The sequence below is a fragment of the Trachurus trachurus genome (genome assembly GCF_905171665.1).
Source record: "Trachurus trachurus genome assembly, chromosome: 14".
Classification (NCBI taxonomy): domain Eukaryota; kingdom Metazoa; phylum Chordata; class Actinopteri; order Carangiformes; family Carangidae; genus Trachurus; species Trachurus trachurus.
The window spans coordinates 23,754,557-23,774,948 of record NC_139903.1 but is presented as its reverse complement, the minus strand read 5'-3'; the positions used below and the strand labels follow the sequence as shown (position 1 = coordinate 23,774,948).

The 20,392-nt window shown below is 42.0% G+C and overlaps 1 protein-coding gene across 1 annotated transcript; it reads right to left on the bottom strand.

The window, feature by feature from the left end:
* Positions 1-465: 465 nt before the first annotated feature.
* Positions 466-19,870, bottom strand: grm5a (glutamate receptor, metabotropic 5a; the record flags this gene model as incomplete). The annotated part of the gene is made up of 18 exons (XM_083986060.1): positions 19,764-19,870; positions 19,122-19,433; positions 18,881-19,014; positions 17,266-17,527; positions 16,743-16,857; positions 13,420-13,669; positions 7,680-7,915; positions 7,442-7,563; positions 7,239-7,363; positions 6,966-7,134; positions 5,635-5,761; positions 4,902-5,019; positions 3,904-4,090; positions 3,222-3,380; positions 2,998-3,123; positions 2,678-2,860; positions 2,424-2,593; positions 466-1,420 (listed from the first exon to the last, which is right to left on the bottom strand). Exons 2-18 carry the CDS (start codon positions 19,347-19,349, stop codon positions 466-468), a joined length of 3,666 nt encoding a protein of 1,221 aa, XP_083842186.1. The 5' UTR covers positions 19,350-19,433; positions 19,764-19,870.
* Between the last annotated feature and the right edge of the window lie 522 nt (positions 19,871-20,392).

The following is a 20,392-nucleotide window of genomic DNA, read 5'->3' as shown; positions in this document are numbered from 1 at the left end:
GATTCGTATGTGATCTGTTTTGAGCCAGTCAACATTCATTTTTGGTAGATTTCCTCCACTTATGATGGATAAATATCTGATAAGGAATTCATATTTTCTTTGGAATTTCAAAAGTTTAAATCTGAGTTAGCAACCAGTGTAAGGATAGCATTAAAAAGACTGTTAAATGCCCATGTGTGTTTCAGTTTGTGAAGTGTTTAACTCACTCAGACAGAAGAGATGAAGCACTGACTTTGCTCAGTCTTGCCAGTGATTCTTATCTCTCATGTGTGGGTGCATTCAATCCAATTTGAAACAGAATATATACGTATATATATATATATAAAAAACAGCTTAAACATTCAGAATATCCACAAGTAGAAAGGCATCCAAGTTTGGTCCAGTTTGAGGATTTGTCCCTTTGGAGTTTAAAATACTCCAATTAGAGGATAAACAAGGAGGAAAAATGGTGCAGAGGGAGCAGGTTTAGAGAGAGGAGGAGCTCTGGCTGTAATGTCTCAGCAGCAGCTGGTCGTACTCAGCCTCGGAGGCCGGGGACAGCGAGGGGGGCGAGCTGCCGTCGGAGCTCAGGGATGAGTCTCTAAAAGGGGAGGGAGGCGTCAGAGCCACCAGCTCCTCCATATCCTTAGCTCGCCTGCTACTCACGCAAGTCCCGGCCAGGTGCTCGTAAATCTTACCCGGTGGTCGATTCTCACAGAAATTGGAAACAACCGCCACCTCGGCGTATGTGGTGACGGTGGAGGGGGCCTGTCTGCTCCTGGGTGCGAGGTACTGGGCGGGGCAGGTGGGGGCGGGGGCGGCGGCGGCGGTGGCGGCGTCTGCACCTGCAGGCAGAGGGGTGGTGGAGGTGGAGGTGGGGCTGACGGGTGCTCCCCCAGGCAGCATCATGGTGTTGAGCTCACTGATGTTGGCAGTGAAGCGGTTAACCACACAGCTGATCTGGTCCATGATGGTGGTGCCCTGAGTTTGACCGCCAATCATCCCTATGCCGATCTCCCCCACGCCCACAGGGATGACACTGATGTCCCCGCCGTCCGCCATCCCAACATCTTGGCCGTTGTCCCCGCCTCTTCTTCTGACCCCAGCGGCGTGTTCAGGTAGGTAAGTGGGTAGACCTTGAGGCTCGTCTCCATCCTCCCCCCCCTCGAGACCCCTGGCCTTGGCTGCATGCTGGCTGACGGAGGGCAGGGGCGACTGGGGAGGCGAGCAGGTGAAAGACTGAGAGGCCTGTGGCTCTTCGTACTGCTCTGTGACAGCAGTGTCCGCAGGTATGTCCCCTCCTTTAGAGAAGGGTTTGATGATGGCTGTCTGGTTTGTCTCCACTGTGTCCTTCTTCTTGACGTGGAAGGACATCCTCTTCCACAGGTTTGGTCTGTAGGCGCGCTCGTTCTGCGCCCAAGTCATTGACTTCCCATTGGAACTGCAAAATAGAGAGGCACAGAATAATTAGCTCCACACCGACTTGAACGTTAGGTTTTAAATCTGATAACAAATGTGAAAGATCCACGAAATACATGTGTGTATGATGGCAGAAATTAGTGTCTAAGTATTACACTGAGAAAAGATGATCATCCATCTACCATGTATTTCTCTACCATCCCCCATTCTATCTGCTACAGTCTGTGTAATTTTACATCTTCCTCCATTTTCCTTTATCTTCCTTAGAAAGAGAAATCCTTAAAGGCAGCGGGTCTCCTGTGGGAGTACTTAACCCAAATGAGGTAACCTTTTGTCAGCTCGGGGAGCAGGGTTTTTTTCTTTCTCAGCTTCACATCCAGCCTGTTACAGTGGATCCAACAGGGCTTTCATTTCTATACATTGACTCATGAGCAGAAATAACTGAGGACATGTATGTAGCTGTAAGGCCATGTCTGCTATCTCTATGGACTTCTGCAGGGAGTGCAGGTCCATGGAGTGTGTGTAGCCTCCACCACCATACATATTTTTGAAAGCATAGCCTACTTATATTTATGCTCCCACAAGGCCAAAATAGACTCATTATAATAAGGCAATATAATACTCCAGTCCTCATAATATGCCAAATAAAAGGCCACACATATTGCAAAATAGACATGATCTAATTAGAGCCCATTTGAAGGAGTATGTAGGTTTTGAGTGGCTAAAACACTCTGCTTTCATCAGTTTATATTTGGAAAACAAGAAGATTAACATCTTTCCCTTATTTTCAGTGACTTACAGTAATAGATAATGAGGGAAAAAAAGAAAAGCTTAAAAAGGCAGTTAAATGTGTTTAGTTTCCATGAGCTGAATTCAATTTGTGCAACTTGCTCTTTTATTTACACTTAACCAGAACTACTTGAGGAAAAGCTTTCTTCAGAACCCTTTATCCATCAGGACACATGTTTGAAACAGTGAGGAGTTCATTTGTTGCAGCTTAATACCTACTTTGGTCCTCTATATACCTGATGTCGTCCTGTGCAGAGCCGCGACGTCGAAACAGATTGGCCATGCTGCTGGTGGACTTGCCGGTCTTGGCAGCTTTCTTAGCGTCACCAACATGCATGCGCACCACCGTGGATGTGGTGAAAGCGCTGCGGACATTTTTCTCCGGCTTGGCGAGCATGATGTACACCTGTCAACGGAAATGTCTATCAGCATACAGATCTAAGGGTGTTCAATTCATTGTGTGTATAAGCATGTGTTTCAGTTATTTTACCTTTGGGACAAACATGCAGCAGAGAGCCACTGTGGCACTGAGGCTGACACTGAAGCACATGGTTATGATCTTGTAGTTGGAGCCAAAGTAAATAGGAACAAAGGCCAGCCAGATGATGCAGGTGGTGTACATGGTAAAGGCAATATACTTGGCTTCATTGAAGTTAGCTGGAACGTTACGAGTCTGCAGGAGAAAAAGAAGAAATATCATCTTTAAATCAGTGGAAGTTGAGGTGGAAAAATTAAAATATGTATAGAGGAAAAGTAAAGTCAGAAAATGAACACCTCCACTGTGAAAGTTTAATGGGACAGCTGAAGTACCTTAAAGGCGTAGAAGGTGCAGCTGAGGATAAGCAGGCCATTGTAGCCCAGCGGCGCCACCACCCCCAGAGTGGTCAGGTTACAGATCAAGTGTACCTCACGGATACTTGGGTAGTCATAGATCACCTAAGAGGAGGCAAAGGGAAAGGTCATTCCACTTAAATGTAAATGAACATCCCCCACATTGGTAAACACATGCACATATACACAACGTATATACATACCTGCGGTGGCTCTATGATAAGAAGTGCCACAATAATCCCCAGCTGCAGCAATATGAGTAGGAAGGCGATGACCAATTGTGCGCAGGCGGACATAAAGCGAGGTTTCTTGGTGCAGATCTTCTTCTTGCTGCCTGCCAGGATCCGTGCTATACGGTTGGTCTGGATCAAAAATAGATCAAGTGGTTATGCAGGCGTCACTTCATCGACTACGGATAACACTGCTCGCACTGATTCATAATAATAATCCCCCTTTTTTTGTGGGTTCTCAGATCTTAAACACCAACCTCAGCCCACACACAGATCCTCAACTTCTACCATACCTCCCCTTACACTTGGCAAACAGCCAATCTCTGGCTGTAGCTCTTCTACTCCTGCTCCTATCCTCAGATGCCCTTCTCTTGATGCTCAAAACACAGGACTAGGGTAGCAGACACGTTGTCCATCAAATGTGGTTGTGCAAAGGTAGCATGAAATTATGTCAAAGGATCATGGTCATCATTTTCAACAGCTGTCATCCCTGAACATTTTGCAGTCCTGTTTAGCAGATTCTTGCACCCTCTACCTAACCCTTTAAAAGAAATGAAGCTGGTGATGGAACCACATGACTTTGACTTGCAAGGTTTTGCAGGAAGAAATATGAACATTAAGCTGCATTTGTTCCAAAAAGCAGAAAAGAAAGTACCTTGGTGACCAAGGCGGAGTAGCTCATGGCGGGGGACAGGCCGATGCCCAGCCGCTGGAGGTAGCAGTAGATTATGTGGGGCTTGGCGATAAGGCTGAAGGTGCACAGGTAGCCCAGACATATTCCCACCAGGATGATGTAGCAGAGCTCACGACTGGATGATTTGACCACAGGTGTGTCCCAAAACCTACAGATGAATACAATCATATTTACTGCTGCAGATTCAAATCCCTAAGAAAATACTAGGATAAACTTTATGGTTTCTATGAGTAATACCTTCAATCAATAGCAGTTTACCTAGTACAGTAGACCACTTTTGATCCAAATAAACTGTTGGATTATTTACAAAATGTATTTACTATTGTACTTTCTTGTATTTTCTTTTAAACTATTTGACCCAGTGTTTAATACAACATGCTCAAGTTTTGCCATTAAACTGTCACAAATGTGCTGTTGTACAAAACGAAGCTGTAAAGCTGCAATGGATACATATACACAGATTATATAAATCCAGTTATAATTCTGTAGGGAAGCCAATCTGTACAAATTCACTGTAAATTGCATATAAATACTAATTACATAATAGCTTATTATGGACAAGGTATATTTTTTGTATTTTGAATATGGGTAGTTTACATTATCATTATTGTCTATTATATTATGTGGAATAGAGCAATGCAACTCAAACATTTTCTGTGGGGACAATAAATTATTTCTGATTCTAAAATGAATAAAGACAAATAAGGCAAAAGAGTTGGGATGTAGTATAAGAGTTTACAAATATATATCATGTTTGAATTTTGACTTTTGAGTAAATAACCAAAACTAATAATAATTGAAAAATACCAACACTAACACTGGGTCAGAATAGCCCTTTGTGTGTGGTGATTTTCCACCAGTAGATTTTGAGTAAAGTTGTTTATTTCTATCCTTGGATCAGCTTTGACCCATTTATTTTCTGTTTGCAGCTATTGTAGCTGTTGGCTTGATGTAATTACTTGATAAAGACAGAAGTAACAAAAAGTGTAGCCATGAGTCCCAGGCAGGAGAAGACCACTGCAGCGATGGGCTCCGGATCCCCCCAACGCACGTACTGCACCGGGATCGGCTCACAACCTCAGAGAAGACAGGACACAGACAAGTTCAAACAACAGTCCTATAGTGAACAGATGTCTGATCATATATTGCATCATTCACCGTGACATGTAACAACAATGTAATTATTACGTGTAATAAAATCTTCACTCTGTGGCAGTGGGGTCATGAGCGATCAGACAAAATAATGTATCAGTATCAGTGAGGAAGAGAAGAGAAATCGGAGAGCGACGGCACAGTGTGAGAACAGGGGGAACGCACTGCTGCTCTCACATCAAAAACAGGCTTCCTGGGTTTTTCAAACCACAGAGGAACTGAAATATTGTGGGTAATAATAATAAGTGTTTACAAAAGGGCAGGAAAGGAGTTTGAAATAGTTTTGACAGACTTTGGAGTTAAGGAATCTAAGCTTAAGCCAAATCCTGTATTCTGGCAGGGATCTACAGTCTGTTTGTGTGTAGTACATGAGTATTTGTGTCCATTTCTACTGTGTTAGTTCAGAGTGTTTCCGTGGCACTAAAGACGTGCAGGGGATTGTGGGCGCACCGTCAGTGTGTGACCCAGATCGGTGGCTCCTCTGGCCTGTTTGGAAATTGTTCATTTGCAAGTGAGAGACACATAAACAAAGTTGTTTACCAGTGAGGTCATCGGTGGGCCAGGAGCCCAGGACACAGGCTCGACAAGTGTACTCATCAAACACAAACTCATTCTCCTTGCAGGGAGTGCAGGTCCAACAGCAGCTCACCTCGCCTTTACGGATCACCTGGAGACACACACACACACACGCACACACACACATGCTCGAGTATGAAAGGGCGGAAAAGGTCTCAAAGCTCCAATGGCACTTTCCTGTAGCTAATCTTCCACTCTGACTGCCCTGTGAGCAGAGAAATGAGGATTTCTTCGTCGGGGGATCAGAAGAAGAAAAGGATGTATGGAATCTCAATGAGCTTCATTTCTTCAGCCCTTTGGCGTACAAGCACAGAGGAAAATGCACTAAGGAAAGTGGAGGTATGGATGGTCGGTGGTTAGTTATTTAACACGGAGGGGACGTAGCCTCCTGTCACCTGCAGGCTTCCAAAGACAGGAAGTAACTAAGTCCTCAGTTGTACCCTGGGACACTGTCATACCTTTACACTTCAAGTCATTTTTTTTCTAATAAAATGACTGCACTTTGATATGAAGTGAGCACAGACTCCTTTGTGCTCTGATTGAGGGAATAAAGAGAGTGTGGAGGCACTGACAAGGTTAGCAGAGGTCACAGAGAGCTGAGCCGTGGCCTGGAGGTACAGCACGACCACGCAGAGCTCCTCAAAGACTCATGCACTAGTCTGGAGTTTTGAGTTCTCCTCAAGTTGCCACTTTTTTTTTTTTTTTTTTTTACCGAGAGTCAGTGTGGAGTGGAGTGCGTGGGGAGGGTTTAATCTTAGAGACTTTTGGGATGACGAAGAGGGGGCAGATTGCATTATTCTCCATGATTTGGAGAAGCTGAGGGGAGTCAGAGAAGCCCAGATGGGAGATGATTAAAGCCTGAACAAAGAGGTTTGCAGAGTCCCCAGTGGGGTAGTCGAGGATCCGATTGGAACGATTTTGTACGTTACAATCCTGTGGGATCAATTTATGGCTGTTGTGTGGGTCTTGCTTGGCAGTTTCCTTCAGTAAAACTATGTTCTATTCTCTGGTGCATGAAACCACGTATTTTGGAGGGAGATCATAACAGAGCTGCTGCCAATATTAGCAAAAACTGAATTTCTAAATTGAATTTCTGTGATATGCAACTCGGTATGGATGTAGACTTTGAATTCAAATCATGTTCAGCTTGAAGCCGTGGATATATGCTTTCCAGCATGCATCCAATTAAAAGGGGCAGGAAGTATTACTGCATTTATTTTTATTTAAATTATAAGTAAACTGAATAGGCTATAGCTTGTTGATTTCAAAGTGTTGTGCTGTGGAGTGGTTCACACCTTGATCTGTGCTTTCTGACAGGGCTCAGAGCAAACCGACTGGATGATGTCAGTATTGTTACTCCAGATTTCCTCATCGTTCATCCTCAGGCCACCCTGATCCCAGCTTCCCACGTGAATGTAAGCATACTCGTCCTCGCCGATGTGCTTGAAGTTCATGATTTCATACCTAAGAAACAAATGAAACCACATACGCACACATTTATTATTTCTTTCTGCTCTTTGATTTCATCCCCCTTCCTCCCACCATGATAATTATTATATTTATTATACCTGCCAGGTGAGTCTCCATTTTGGTCAAAGTGGATGGTCTCTCCAGTTACGCCAGTGAAGTTAGTTTTCATCAAGAAATCCAGCAGCTTGCGTCCGTCAATGGGCCGCATGCTCTCACACAAACCCTGGGAGGGGTTAACACAGTTATTACTGTCACTCCCAATGTGAAAACACACAGATATGCAAACTGTTGACTCTCATACCTTATACCCCGGACAGAGCGATTGCTGCATGGTATGTAGGCCGTGAGCCATGGAATAAATGGCATTTATGACAAAGCCCATCTTGGTGTCTTGGGCGTACTGATGGCGCAGTGACTCTCTCCCTGTGGAGAAGAACAAAGACCTGCTCATCACTGTGATCCCTGTCATCTAAACTGATGGTAAGACTTTTTAAAACACAGACTGAGAAGTATGCAGCCCCGATCTCTGTCATACTAACAGGTGCAGGTGCGGTTGTACATGGTGCTCTCCTGTGGATGGCCCCTCAGCCTGCACTGGAAGCGGTGCTGCCAGAACTCGGGGAACCAGGGGTTCCTCAGGTTGGCGTCGGGCTTCAGGTTCAGGTAATAATCATCGAACCAGGTCACGTAGGCCGACTTCAGCTTTATAGTGATCCCACCGGCAGCTTCCTTCTCGTAGCCATCAGTCACATCGTACCTGTCAGCCCAGCCGTCACTGGGTAGGAGGCGGAGAAAGGTGAAGACAGACAAATGTTAGAGTTAGAGTAAAGAGAAAAAAAATCTACATTTGGTGAGGAATGTGCTGGGCTATAAAGAGTACATTGTGTAAAGTGTAACATATCATTTTAACATCTTGGAAACTGTTGCTCAATATTGCGTACCAGACAGGGACTTGACTGTTTAGACAGCTCTGTCACCTGAGCTTCACTTGTGGAAAATGTTCTGTTTCATGCGAGGAACAGCTGGTAAAGCTGACACACTGCTTGATAAAAAACAAGCAACTTACACTTGCAATTATCCTAAACAGGGAAATAACCAAACGAGCAGACAACTGCTCTCACAGCAGGGCCGCCCCTCTCTATCTTCAAGAATCTCTTCAAGACTCATCTTTTCAGAGAGCACCTCCTCTCCCAGAACCTCTGACACATTAACATGACTAACTACCACTTACTGTACTATTCACTTTTGGTGCACTTCCGGATTTATTGAAAAGATGAAGCACTTTGTACTTGAACCAAGGTCTCCTACTGTGCTGGAGCTTTAGTTATGTCCTTCATTTTTAAGTCACTTTGGATAAAAGCATCTGCCAAATAAGTAAATGTAAATGTGGAGGCAAAAATGAATCCAGACATTTAGCATCATGTCAAAGAAGCTGGGTTGTGAAGTTGACACAAGGGAACAGCTCTCACCTCTTGGTTTATAATTACAGCCAAGACTGACATCTTGAAAAAGCCCAACCCAGGAGTCCAGGGAACAAATCTTACAGCAACACGTAATTCAAATTAAAAACCGATTAAAGGCAAAAAAAAATATTCAAGGAATCAAGGTTTTAACTAAATGAAACATTAAGGTACAGCACGTTACTGTAATGGTTTCAAGGAGACAGATAATAGTCTATGTCTAAGATGGCAGTGAATTTTAATGTGACCGGCTGTAAAACACTTTAGTTGGTGCTTATGACTCTCTGAGACCACGGCTGCACAGATTGAAGGTGGCAGGTGGTGTCGTCTAAAATGAACCTAATGTTTGCTCTGCAGAGAGTTACAGCAGAATAAAAAATTATCAGGATGACTCAGACACCAACACCAGACTCACCGGGTGACGCGATATAAAAGAAAGTATTTGCTGTTTAAGTTGAAGAATTGTGATTTTTCTTCTTTTTTTTTTTTAAATTTTAAATAATGTTCATGTGCAAAGAAATCTTGTAATAAACCTCTGAGGGATCAACGGCTGTGTCTTCTCTGTTCAGCGAGTTGTTTTGTGCGAAATGCTTTGTTGTTTTGTATGTAACACTTCCATGGTCACATAACTTTGTTAGTAAAGTTTGTGTCTGGCTGATGATTAATTAGATCTCTGTAGACTCACTATCTGCAAAGTCCATTGAGACCCTCTTGTAATGAAGAGCATATTGATTTTGCTTGACTTTACCAACAGGAGCAAATATCTAATTGCAGACAGAAGCCTTGCCTCGCAGAATCACGCTGTATGTGTGAACCAATCTGTTAATGTATTTTTAATTCTGGCAAAGATAGATTATAGGTTGATTTGCAACATGGGAATGTTACATAAGTGATTCTGCTTTAGTTTAATTGTACAGATAGGAAACACCTTTTGATTATAGTAACAAAATAACACCTGATGCTGCTCTATGAAGTTTAAACAGCAGACCAACACTAGATTGCTGCGTCTGCAGACACATCTGAGCTGCTATTTATTTAAAAAAAACAAAACAAAACAAAAAAAACTGTGGGCTTGGACTCAATAAGCTATCTCATCAGTGGACTGTTTGAAAAGCTTTCTACTCCATCTATTAATATCTCCCCCTCTTGTCTACAGTCATCAAAGACAGACGGTCGATCACACCTCCACACATGTGCATATATGTAAACACGCAAACCTCGCTGACACAAAGCAAACGTGCTGTTCTTCTCCTCGCCAACGAGGAAAGGAAAAGAAGTCATTTTTGAAAACTTCGCTAACCAAGCTGGAGTTACACAACAGTAGTGTGGGTGGATTTTTTTTTTCTTTTTTTATGATGCCTGGTTCTCTGGGTGAGGTAGGAGATCATTTCATAACACATCCTTAGAGAAGTGAGCACAGAAATGGTACACTGGCATGAAAAAAAGCAGGATGGATATGAAAAGCATGGAGGGCTTTGACTCTAGATAGTTTGAATCACTCTTGAACGAGAGCTCCGAAACCCACACATCGACCTGTGAGGGCAATATGCTGTATGCAGCGTGTTGCTACACCACCTACAAGCCTGAAGACACACACAGACACACACACACACACACATACACACATACACACACACACAATATGCTCTTGTTTCACCTCATCCTGCGTGAAACTTGTCAACTTTCCAGTCAGATGTTTTCTGAGTGGACACTACAGCTCTGTAGTGGGACATAAGGCTGGAGACGAAAATGAAACTAAATGACACGAGAGAAAAAAGGAAAAGTGGAAGACCATTTGAACCAGCGAGAGGAAAAAATACTTGCATGGCCTATGTTTCCAGCTCAGTCAGGTGCTCGCAAATGGCAGTGTTTGCAGATGGGAAGCCAGTGAGGGATCATGTTGCTTTGCTAATGCAGTCTACATCCTCTCAAGACCCTTACAGACAGATTGCATTGACATTGACTGTAGGCAGACATGGCTAAGGATGCAGACTGACTCTTCTGCTAGGCTATAGGTCTACTCCCTAGCAGTAATTAGCACTGGGCTAGTAGCAATAGGGTGGCATGGTAGTGCAATGGGATTAGGGTTAAGGGCCTGGTGACTTCCTGTGTGGAGTTATATGCTCTCCCTGTGAGCTGCGTGGGTTCTCCAGCTTCCTCCCACGTTTAAAGACATACATGCTACATGACTCTAAATTTCCCATAGGTGTGAATGTGAGTGTGTGAGGTTGTTTGTCTCTATCAGCTCTGTGATTGACTGGAGACCTGTCTACCCACATGGAAAGAACCTAAAGGTTTTAATAGGTTTGAATATGACATGCATAAAATTGGCCGTTTTCATATATACGCGTATATGCTAATATATATGGTGCATATATGGTGCATATATGCAGCATATAGATAAACTGCAAGGTTTCATATATGCGCAATGCATATATATATATATATATATATATATATATATATATATATATATATATATATATCCTCATGAGGATATATGTGCATATATGCAGTTTATCTGTGCATATATGCACCATATATTAGCATATATGCGTATATATGAAAACGGCCAATTTTATGTATGTCACATATACTCAAACCTATATTAAAACCTACAGGTTCTTTCCATGTGGGTAGGTTGGACCCCGGCCTGTCTCTATGTCAGCTGGGACTGACTCGAGCCCCTCAACAATCCTGCATAGATAAGCGCTATAGCCAATATGTGGGTAGTAGTAGTAAGTTATTTGACCTAACCCGAAACAAAGCAAAGATGTCATAAATGGATTACACCTTGATTAAAATCTTTTCAATTTGGATATAATAGACTTGACCAGTTACATTTGAAGAGAGGTTTTTTCCCCGACCAAAATGAATGACCATTGTCACATAGGCATACACAATAACCTTCATTTGTCCATGGACTTCTATATAAACAAGCTGAAGACGGACAGTGGCTTGGATACAACCCTTCAAAACAGGCTTGAGCAGTGCTGGCAGACAAACAAATAAATAAATAAATCTGCTCCTTCTATAAATGGAACCAAAGAATGCACTGCACACACATACACAAGCCTGATGACAAATCCTCCAGGCTGACATGAACAGGATTAAGGATCTATAATAACAAGAGGCATGATGAAGCCAATGAAGAGAGGTCAATAACACTCAGTTTGAGGAAGACACAGCTCTTAACTGGACATATACACAATAGTGCATGCTCATGTGTGGGTGCACGTGCATCAAAATGAGACAGGAACGTGTCTCCTCCTCAAATGCACATCACCAATCTAATTACCTTCAAAATAGAACAGCAAGGAGAAACATCTTAACGATTTAACTATAATTTCTGGTAATGAGCAGACAACATCACACCTGTCTGGCAGCTCTGTGTGGAAATATGGATTATAGAGGACTTTTTTTTAACAATATGTAGTTCAAGGTTATTATATGTTTCCTGCTGTCAGGTTTGAGCGACAGCCTACATATGTGGCTCCTAATGAGGAAAGGCATTTATAGAACACCAGGGACGAGAGTGAGCCAGTGAGCTAAACCTTAAAATAAAACGTTATTCTCGGAGAGAGAGTGAAACCTCCTGCTACAACAACCCCCTCTTCTTTCCCGCTTATTTTTTTCCCCACATGTTTTTAATTGAGAACGTTTTTTCCTGCACTATATGACCAGTCATTAACATGTTCTCTGCCTAAATTAACCTAAGTGACCTTATAGATAATATGCAATATCTGAAGTGGTGATATATCCCTGGGAGAAAATTCAGCTAATGTCATTGGTTTAATTATTTTTTTTATTATTATCTAGGACTGGATCAGGATGCTTCATAGCTAATCATACTGGAAAACCATCGCTGCTTTATCTACAGTATCAATTTGTCTATCTACTTTGGGGACTTATGCTGACTTTATATGGCTAACAGCTTAATTATTGTTTGCTATGACTATGACACAATATAATACTATTTAGTAGTACTATTTAGTATAGGCAGGTTAAAATTGTGGCATATTACAATAGACCAAGTGCATTATCCAAGACACATTATCTAAAGGTGAAATGTGTTACAACACCATCCATGAAACACAGTGGTGCTACAGAGATATCTACAGATATGTATAGATAGCCTACAGACGTGTTACAGACAAAAAGGAAGTGAAATGTAAAAATGATCATTTTAACTGAAGAAGCAACTCATGTCACATTGTTCATCTCTACTATTTGATATCATCATTTACTATTCTAGAGTCTCAGATTTTAGGGATTGTACATTTTGAGGGGGGGTGAGAATTCACTTCTCCACTTGAGTGCCTAAAAATGTGTTTTTTTAGCTGATCAATGTTCTTGCAGGCAACATGTTGCTGCTTCAATAAAACATCTGAATGAATGAACATTGTTTGGAATAGAAAATACAGAAAAACAGTACAAACTGATTTTCCCTTTAATAATAGTAACAAGTGTATAGAACATGAAGTACATCTGCTTTATACATCTGAAGATAAGCAAAAATCAGAATCTCATAAACATGTAGGGTACAGTGTCAATGTCGAAAGTTTAATGAGTTAAATTACCATTGAAAATACCTTGATTTTCCTCAACCACTGTGAAGATGATGGGTGCGATGAAGATGGTAGTATGGATGATGATGAGTAGAGGACAAAGATGGCCCCAATGACAAACACATCTTGAACATCTGAAGGAAGTCTGGGTTGAAAATAAATGCATAACACAAAGAAACCTCAAGCACAAATATTTCAGTCAGTTATTTTAGCCTCTTCCCATTAGTATGAAATAAAAATCCACCACTCACCTTCCAAGCAGCAGGAACTCTCCCACCAGGCGCAGTCTCCTCATGGCCATCAGTATGCCCCTGACCGTCATGCCCTCACAGAAGCAGGCCACCACCCTGGCTTTAGGCAGGTGACCTCGCAGTTTCTGCAGCAGCTTATCAAAGCTTTGTTCCCCTGCGTTGCTGTATATCTTGTCGGAGTGGGCGATGCAAAGTCCCTCCTTTGCTGCCATGTCTTTAAATGCCTCCATACCGCTCTCTCCATAATTACCTGTAAAAGGAACCAAACGAAGGGACTGGTGTTGAAATATGCAAAATACTGCACACAAAACCTAATTAAAGCAAATAAACTGACAAACTCTGCAAGTCATTCCTTAACTAGATATTTTGCAGTTGCTGTTTTATGTATTTGTTTACACTTAAAAAAAAACCTACATTTCCAGTACACTTTGTTCACAATGTGATGTTGTACAAACATTTGTTTTTAATGTTTTGCTCTTCACGCTTTCACGCTGTGCGTCATCCACACAAACACACACAGAGAAAGTGCACGCACAGGGTACATACTGTAGTCAAATCCACTGGTGTAATGCAGCACAACACTTGAGAATCTGATAATTCAGTCCCTGTTATGGGAACTGTCAGGGGTGAGACTTCTCTGTTTTTGCTGGAAATGAGGTCACCTAGTTTCTGTTGCTTTGCAAGTGTTCTCTCACTCTGGGCATGACACTGTTTGAGGCATCCTTTTCATCACTATGTGTGAATTTTACTCCCATATGTGACATGCCTCCTTGAGTGAGTTTCATACTTTCAACTTGCTGCTGATGTTACTGATGATACTGATCACTGCCTTCATTACATTTGCTTTATTCTACTCTTTAAAGGTCTAATATTGTATTACAATGAGGTCTGTAGGTGGTATATCAATATTGTGTGAGTGCTAAAGTGTGCAACCCACAAACATATTAGTGTGCCTTTAAAACGAGCTGTCAGGATTTCTGTAACTTTGTTATGTCACAAGGAAGCAGTCCCCACCTCCAGCTACGCTGCCAGCAGAGCCCAGCTGGACCCAGCAACAAGCCTGGATTTACTTTCTCTGAATGTTTACTTGAAATCTGCTATATTCTCATTCAGTCACTCAGCTCTTCTAATTGGCTGACCATTGAGTCAGCCAGTCAGATGAGAGGCTGTTGTTGCAAGCACCAGGGAGAACCCAGAGAGAGGAGATGTAAAACTACACTGAGATGTTTTTGGTACAGCAACAAATATACATGAATCTTCTTATGAATATAAGAATCTTAAATACAACACCAGAAAAATGTAAACTAAGGGACCTTCCATTCCTCTCTCTCTAAATCTTGCAGGCCTTTTTCTATGTGGCCAACTTTTGTATAAGAATTTGTTGCCCACAGGAAAAGGAAAAAATGCAAGGGAAAGTAGGTTGCACTGCACTCTGTTTCATAACCACAACTATAACCTCTGGAGCTACAGAGGATATGAAATTTCTGTATCTTTCTTCTTGAAATATCTTTAAAAAATAAAAAATAAAAAGACAAAAAACAAACAAACAAAAACACCACATATCAGTAGTGACCATTTTTCAAAACAATGTTTTGTGTTTTGTTGCTGATTTTGCGAGGAAGCTGATTATCATGTAGGCTATTGGCTCATAACCCTTGTAATTAATTTATGCAAATACCCCTCAGATTAGCAAGCAAGGTGTGCCTGCATTTGACAGTAAGGGTGTTATAATTGTGCTGTTGGACAACCAAGGATGTGTGATATATTAATAAAACATCCACAGAGCTCAGAAACCAAAATACAAAAACAGATCCTGAGCCCATTAAATCCTGGGTCATTTTGCACTGTGTGTTTGTTTATTTGTCTCATCTCTAGTTAGCAAACTTGTATATGACTGTCTTTGTAATGTCAGTTTCAGTAAGGGAAATGTGTGTACACGGAATAGTATCATTTGACAACATCCCACTGCCTGCTGGATTTGAAAAACAAAAACAAAAACAAGCTAGTGTGAAGCATGACTGTTAAAACATATGTCTTTTTATAATAAGAGATATATGAGGTTTTATCCTGAAAAAGAAGATTTGGCATGCAAAATACCTTTTATTTTAAACCCCCCTCTACAACAGTTCCAGTATAAACTGGAATAATCCAGTCAGGATTTAGCACTTATTCTTATCAAGAGGGATTTATTCCATAAACATAATGGCCTTCAGGCACCAAGAGGGTAAAACAGAAACAGTAAAACGATGGAGACACTATGGGCCATTTAGACTGATACTGAAAATGATGCCAATAGCATGTGTTTTGTTTTTGAGTAGGTGGGATTAGTGACTCAGGGACTGGATCTGTTGAAGGTGTGATAACCCTGGGTGTTGATATCGCATGGGTCCACAGTCGGGGACAAGGATTTCTTTGAGGAGAGAACTAGAGATCAGCCTTACAGTATATCTGTTCTGTTATATACGATGCAATTACTTGTGGTAACAAAAAAAAGAGAAAATATAAAATAACCCAACTGCACATTCAACCTTTTAGTCTCATAGAGATAGAGTGACAAAAACTACTGAAATAAAATGCAAATCTGATAATGAGCAACTGCTGTAAAATGTGACCAGAGGCTGAGGCGTCACTGAAATCAGTGGACAGTGTGGTGTGAGAGAGTTCAAAGCCCGTGGCAGATGTTCCCTGGGAAGCTTTGCCAGTGATGAGCAGCATTACAGAGAATATATAAGCAGAGCTAATTTCATATAAAGTTCATATTCATGACATAGATATAATGGCCTCTGCTGTAAAGTCGGCGGTATTACGGGGGAGTTATTTTATGTATGTGGCATTTACTTTATGCTTTGATGTGTGTGTGTGTGTAAGTGTGGTTGTGTAGCTATATAAAAACAGGCACAAAATGATATATGAGGTTCGGCCTCTCTGCTGCCCTTTTTCAAGAACTATAGAAACTAGAAAGAAGTGAAACTAAGAGTTGAAACAAGGACAGGCACAAAAATGTGAAGACGTGTCATTTCTCAGCCACTGAATAGTGTAAGCCTCACAAAGTTATGATTTACAGTTGGTATTATTGTATTGGACGACAATAGTTTGAACAGATGCAACTGATAAACTGAGAAATTCTGTATAAATGTCATTAATCCTGCTTAATCGATGTGTAAATATGCATTAGCGACAAAGAGACAAAAGGTAAATGTCTGAATTACACACACACACACACACACACACACACACACACACACACACACACACACACACACACACACACACACACACACACACACACACACACACACACACACACACACATACACTCTTACCCTCTGTGTGAATTGCGGACACGTAGCTCCAGCTGTATCTCTTGACGATGTCCACCATGGCTCTGGCCTGTTGCATATCTGATGGCACTACCCTCATGAAATATTTATACAGACTCTGTTGGAGAGAATTTACATGTTCACAAGTCTGGCAGTTTATTTGGTGTGTTTTCATTTTGACAGCCTGTCTACCAGTCACACATGCATCCATAAGAGCCCCTACTATACACCTTATTGCATGTATGCTTCACTGTACATTGACTTCCATTGATTCTAGAGGGTATAAAGACATGTTTTTTTTGAAAATCGCCCTTGAGAGTGGGTTGGGTAAATCTATCACGATGAAAACGTGTCAGATTTTCTTGTTGCCATAGCAAATTACTGTAAAGGTTGTGTTACTTGTATTCTGTAGAATACAAAGCAGACACGAAAATAAATAAAGCTTTTTTTTCTGCCTTGATTTTTGTAAGACAACGTTTAAAGTTTGAAATGGTCCCAAACTGTGACGTTAATGTTTTTATCTCACCTTGTCACTGAGATCCATGCTGGTGGCTGAGTAGGCTATCTGCGGGATGTTGAAGAGCTGGAGGAGATTTTGCACCTGGATAGCCACAGAGCTTGATCCAGGTCCAATCAGACCCACGATGGGCTTCTTCCCCTGAACCAGTAAGCTCCCCGCCTCTGCAACACACCTGCTCTGGCTCTCCTCCTCTTCGTGGGACACTAGAGTGTCCCGGATGAACTCAATACTCTGCTCGAGTGCCACTGCCGAGTGCCAGCATGAATCCCTGGTGCAGAAAAGATGGAGTTTACATTTTTGTTTTGGCAAGCAGGCCGAGAACAAGAGGTGAGGATGGCTTAGAGTAGCCAAGTGGATTCTTTTTTTAAGCACACAGTCTGTGCCTCACCAACCACTCGACAAAGACAATTGTTACAGCAGCGAGAAGATTGCAACTCCAAGTTCAGCCAAAGCTAATGTGAGGTTACATCAGGCTGAGTCAGTCGGAGCAAGCTGCAAAGTTCCAAAGACTTTTTAGTACAAACATCCCCTGGGGAGATAATTCCTGTATCCTGTAGGTTTGTTGACAGGACACAGCGCCAGTGAAATCGTGTGCATTTTGTCTCCATTTATTTTAACGAGTGGATTTGCTTGGAGAGACTGTCACTTCACCACCAAGAAATGATTACAGGCTTGATTTTTGAGTTGAAAAAGTCTGAAGTTCTAATTTACTATTATGTTTTTTTGCCATTATTATTAAAGGAGAGTGGAGAGACAGAAAAGTCCAGAACAGAAAGAGGCTAAAAGGTCACAGGTTGGATTCCTGTATGATGCCTACAGTACATGGCACATGCTCTACTGGGTGAGCCACCAGGGTACCCCGGTTACCTGTCTTATATTACTGGCCCAGTTCCTCCAGCCACCGTCCATCTAGCTCTTCCAATCCCTCTTCAGTTATAGTCTCCCTGGAAGTTTGCCTGCTTCTTCAAGTCTCCAGTCTGTCTTCCTCTGCTGCCTAATAACACCTCCCCCAGACCCTCTACTCATTTAACGGGACTCATACCATCTGTCTTCGTCTTATTGGGAATGTTGGACTTAAATTATAATAGAGCATTACTTTGAAAGAAATTTGCAAGCACTTACTTAAATGCTGTTTAAAAAAAAAATTCCAGATGCACCAGCAATCAAGCTTGTTTGTTCTTCTTTTTAAAGTCTGGTAAAACCTTTTTGTCTTGCTCGAATGATTGCTGAACACAGCAATTTACATAACGGGCACTTCAGTGCATCGTTTTCAACATTGAATTTCATTTGTGATAATCTTCCTGTAATTAGCTTGTCCAGTTGTTCTGGTCATTTGTGGAACTGCTTGTCTACTTGATTTGATTCCAGCCCATCTGAAGCGATTTATTAGTTTGCACAACAAACCACAGAGTATTATCCAACTGTGTTATCATATATTCAAACTTTGAGTAGATCACTGCGTTGTAAGATACACCTTGTTGTGTCACTGTCAGCCAAACTATGATGAGCCACAATTAGTTGCAAATTAGCCCCTCTTCAGTGTCTCTTGTGATCAGTAAAGGTCACAAACAATTTAATGCTGCATTAGAGCAAAACAAGACGTTTTGTAATTGGCTCTGACCTGATCTCACAGCCCAGGGTGATATTTGGTAGAAGATTGGGGTCTGCATTAATTCGATCCAGAGTGTGCATCATGGCCTCTACCCTCTGGATCCCATACTGCTCCCGCACTGCACCGCACTTTCGCTCGTGGACCTGTGAAAAGTACAAATACATTATTATTAACACTTCTCACACCTGCACACATAGAGAAAATGAGCACACAGACCCACCCACCCACACACATACACACACACACATACCTTGTCTGCAGGTGGTTGATGGTGGACAGAGAACAGAGCTCCTATAATGATGTCACCAGGTATATGTGCCAGCACCCTTCTCTCAGTGTTCTGGGCGTTGACCCCGACCGGGTCTCTCAGGCCCAGCCAGCTCAGATCAGCTCCAATTAACACACTCACTGCCCACAGCCTCATGTATAACCCCGGTCTATTTCCCATCCTTGTGTTCCTTCTTACACTTCCTGCCATCCTCTGTCTTCTTAGAGCTGAGGTCCGGATGAATGTGCTGTCTTTGGCATGGTGCTGGAAGTGCTGGGGGTTGGCGTTAGATTCCTAATAAGGATAGCGACAGGAGGTAAATGATATCAGTGTATAATTGTTTAACAGACAGTACACAAATACATCTTTCTGTCAAGTATTTAAGCTGTAATATTTTGAATACCAGAAAAAGCAGGTTTTTACAAATTAATGTCTAATCATCCTCCCTAAAAATGAAGCTGCTGTCCATGGTGCTGATATAATGTTGCACTATTTCATTTAAACCCTAATCCTTGCTGGTGGTCCTATCAAGTATTTACAAACTATGTACAACTAACTTATATCCTTTTATCCTATTACTGAGCGATCTACATTCCCCCAAACTGACAGACAACTTGAGCCTACCTCTTCTCTGCCAGCTGCTTTGCAGATGCCATTCCTTCAGAGAGCGTTTCCATCACAGAGGAGCAACAAGACCAAGTGCTGCAGGTTTCTGCTCAAGCTCAGTCTGGTGCCTGGCTACAGCACACTGCAAATAGCAGCAGATAATATAGCCCGTTATTGGAACATGTTTGACTTACTGACGCACACACACCCCTCCTTCTCCTCAGCCTCCTCCTCCTCCTCCTCCTCCCCCTCCTCCTACTCCCAAACAGTGGAGAGCATGGAGCTTCAACAGTGACTAAATGGGCTCAGCTATGGAGAGCTCAGACGCACGAGCCGCGTGCTTGTCGTTAAAAAAAGAAAAAAAGAAAAGAAAAGAAGGAAGTAAACAAATACACAAATCTGCAAATATAAGGATATAGTGTAAGAAATGACATCAGCAAAGATTATTAAGCTTATTTAAGCAACAATTGGCGGAAAAGCGTCGCTAATTTGTGGGCGACCGGTGAACTGAGATCCTCATTCTACCGCAATTTAAGTTAAAAAGAAACGATCGATTACTATTAATTATTCATCAGATAGCTTCACAGTAATTGGAGAGCTACAGGTAGCCTATAACACCTCCAGTTACCCACCCATGATATATGTAC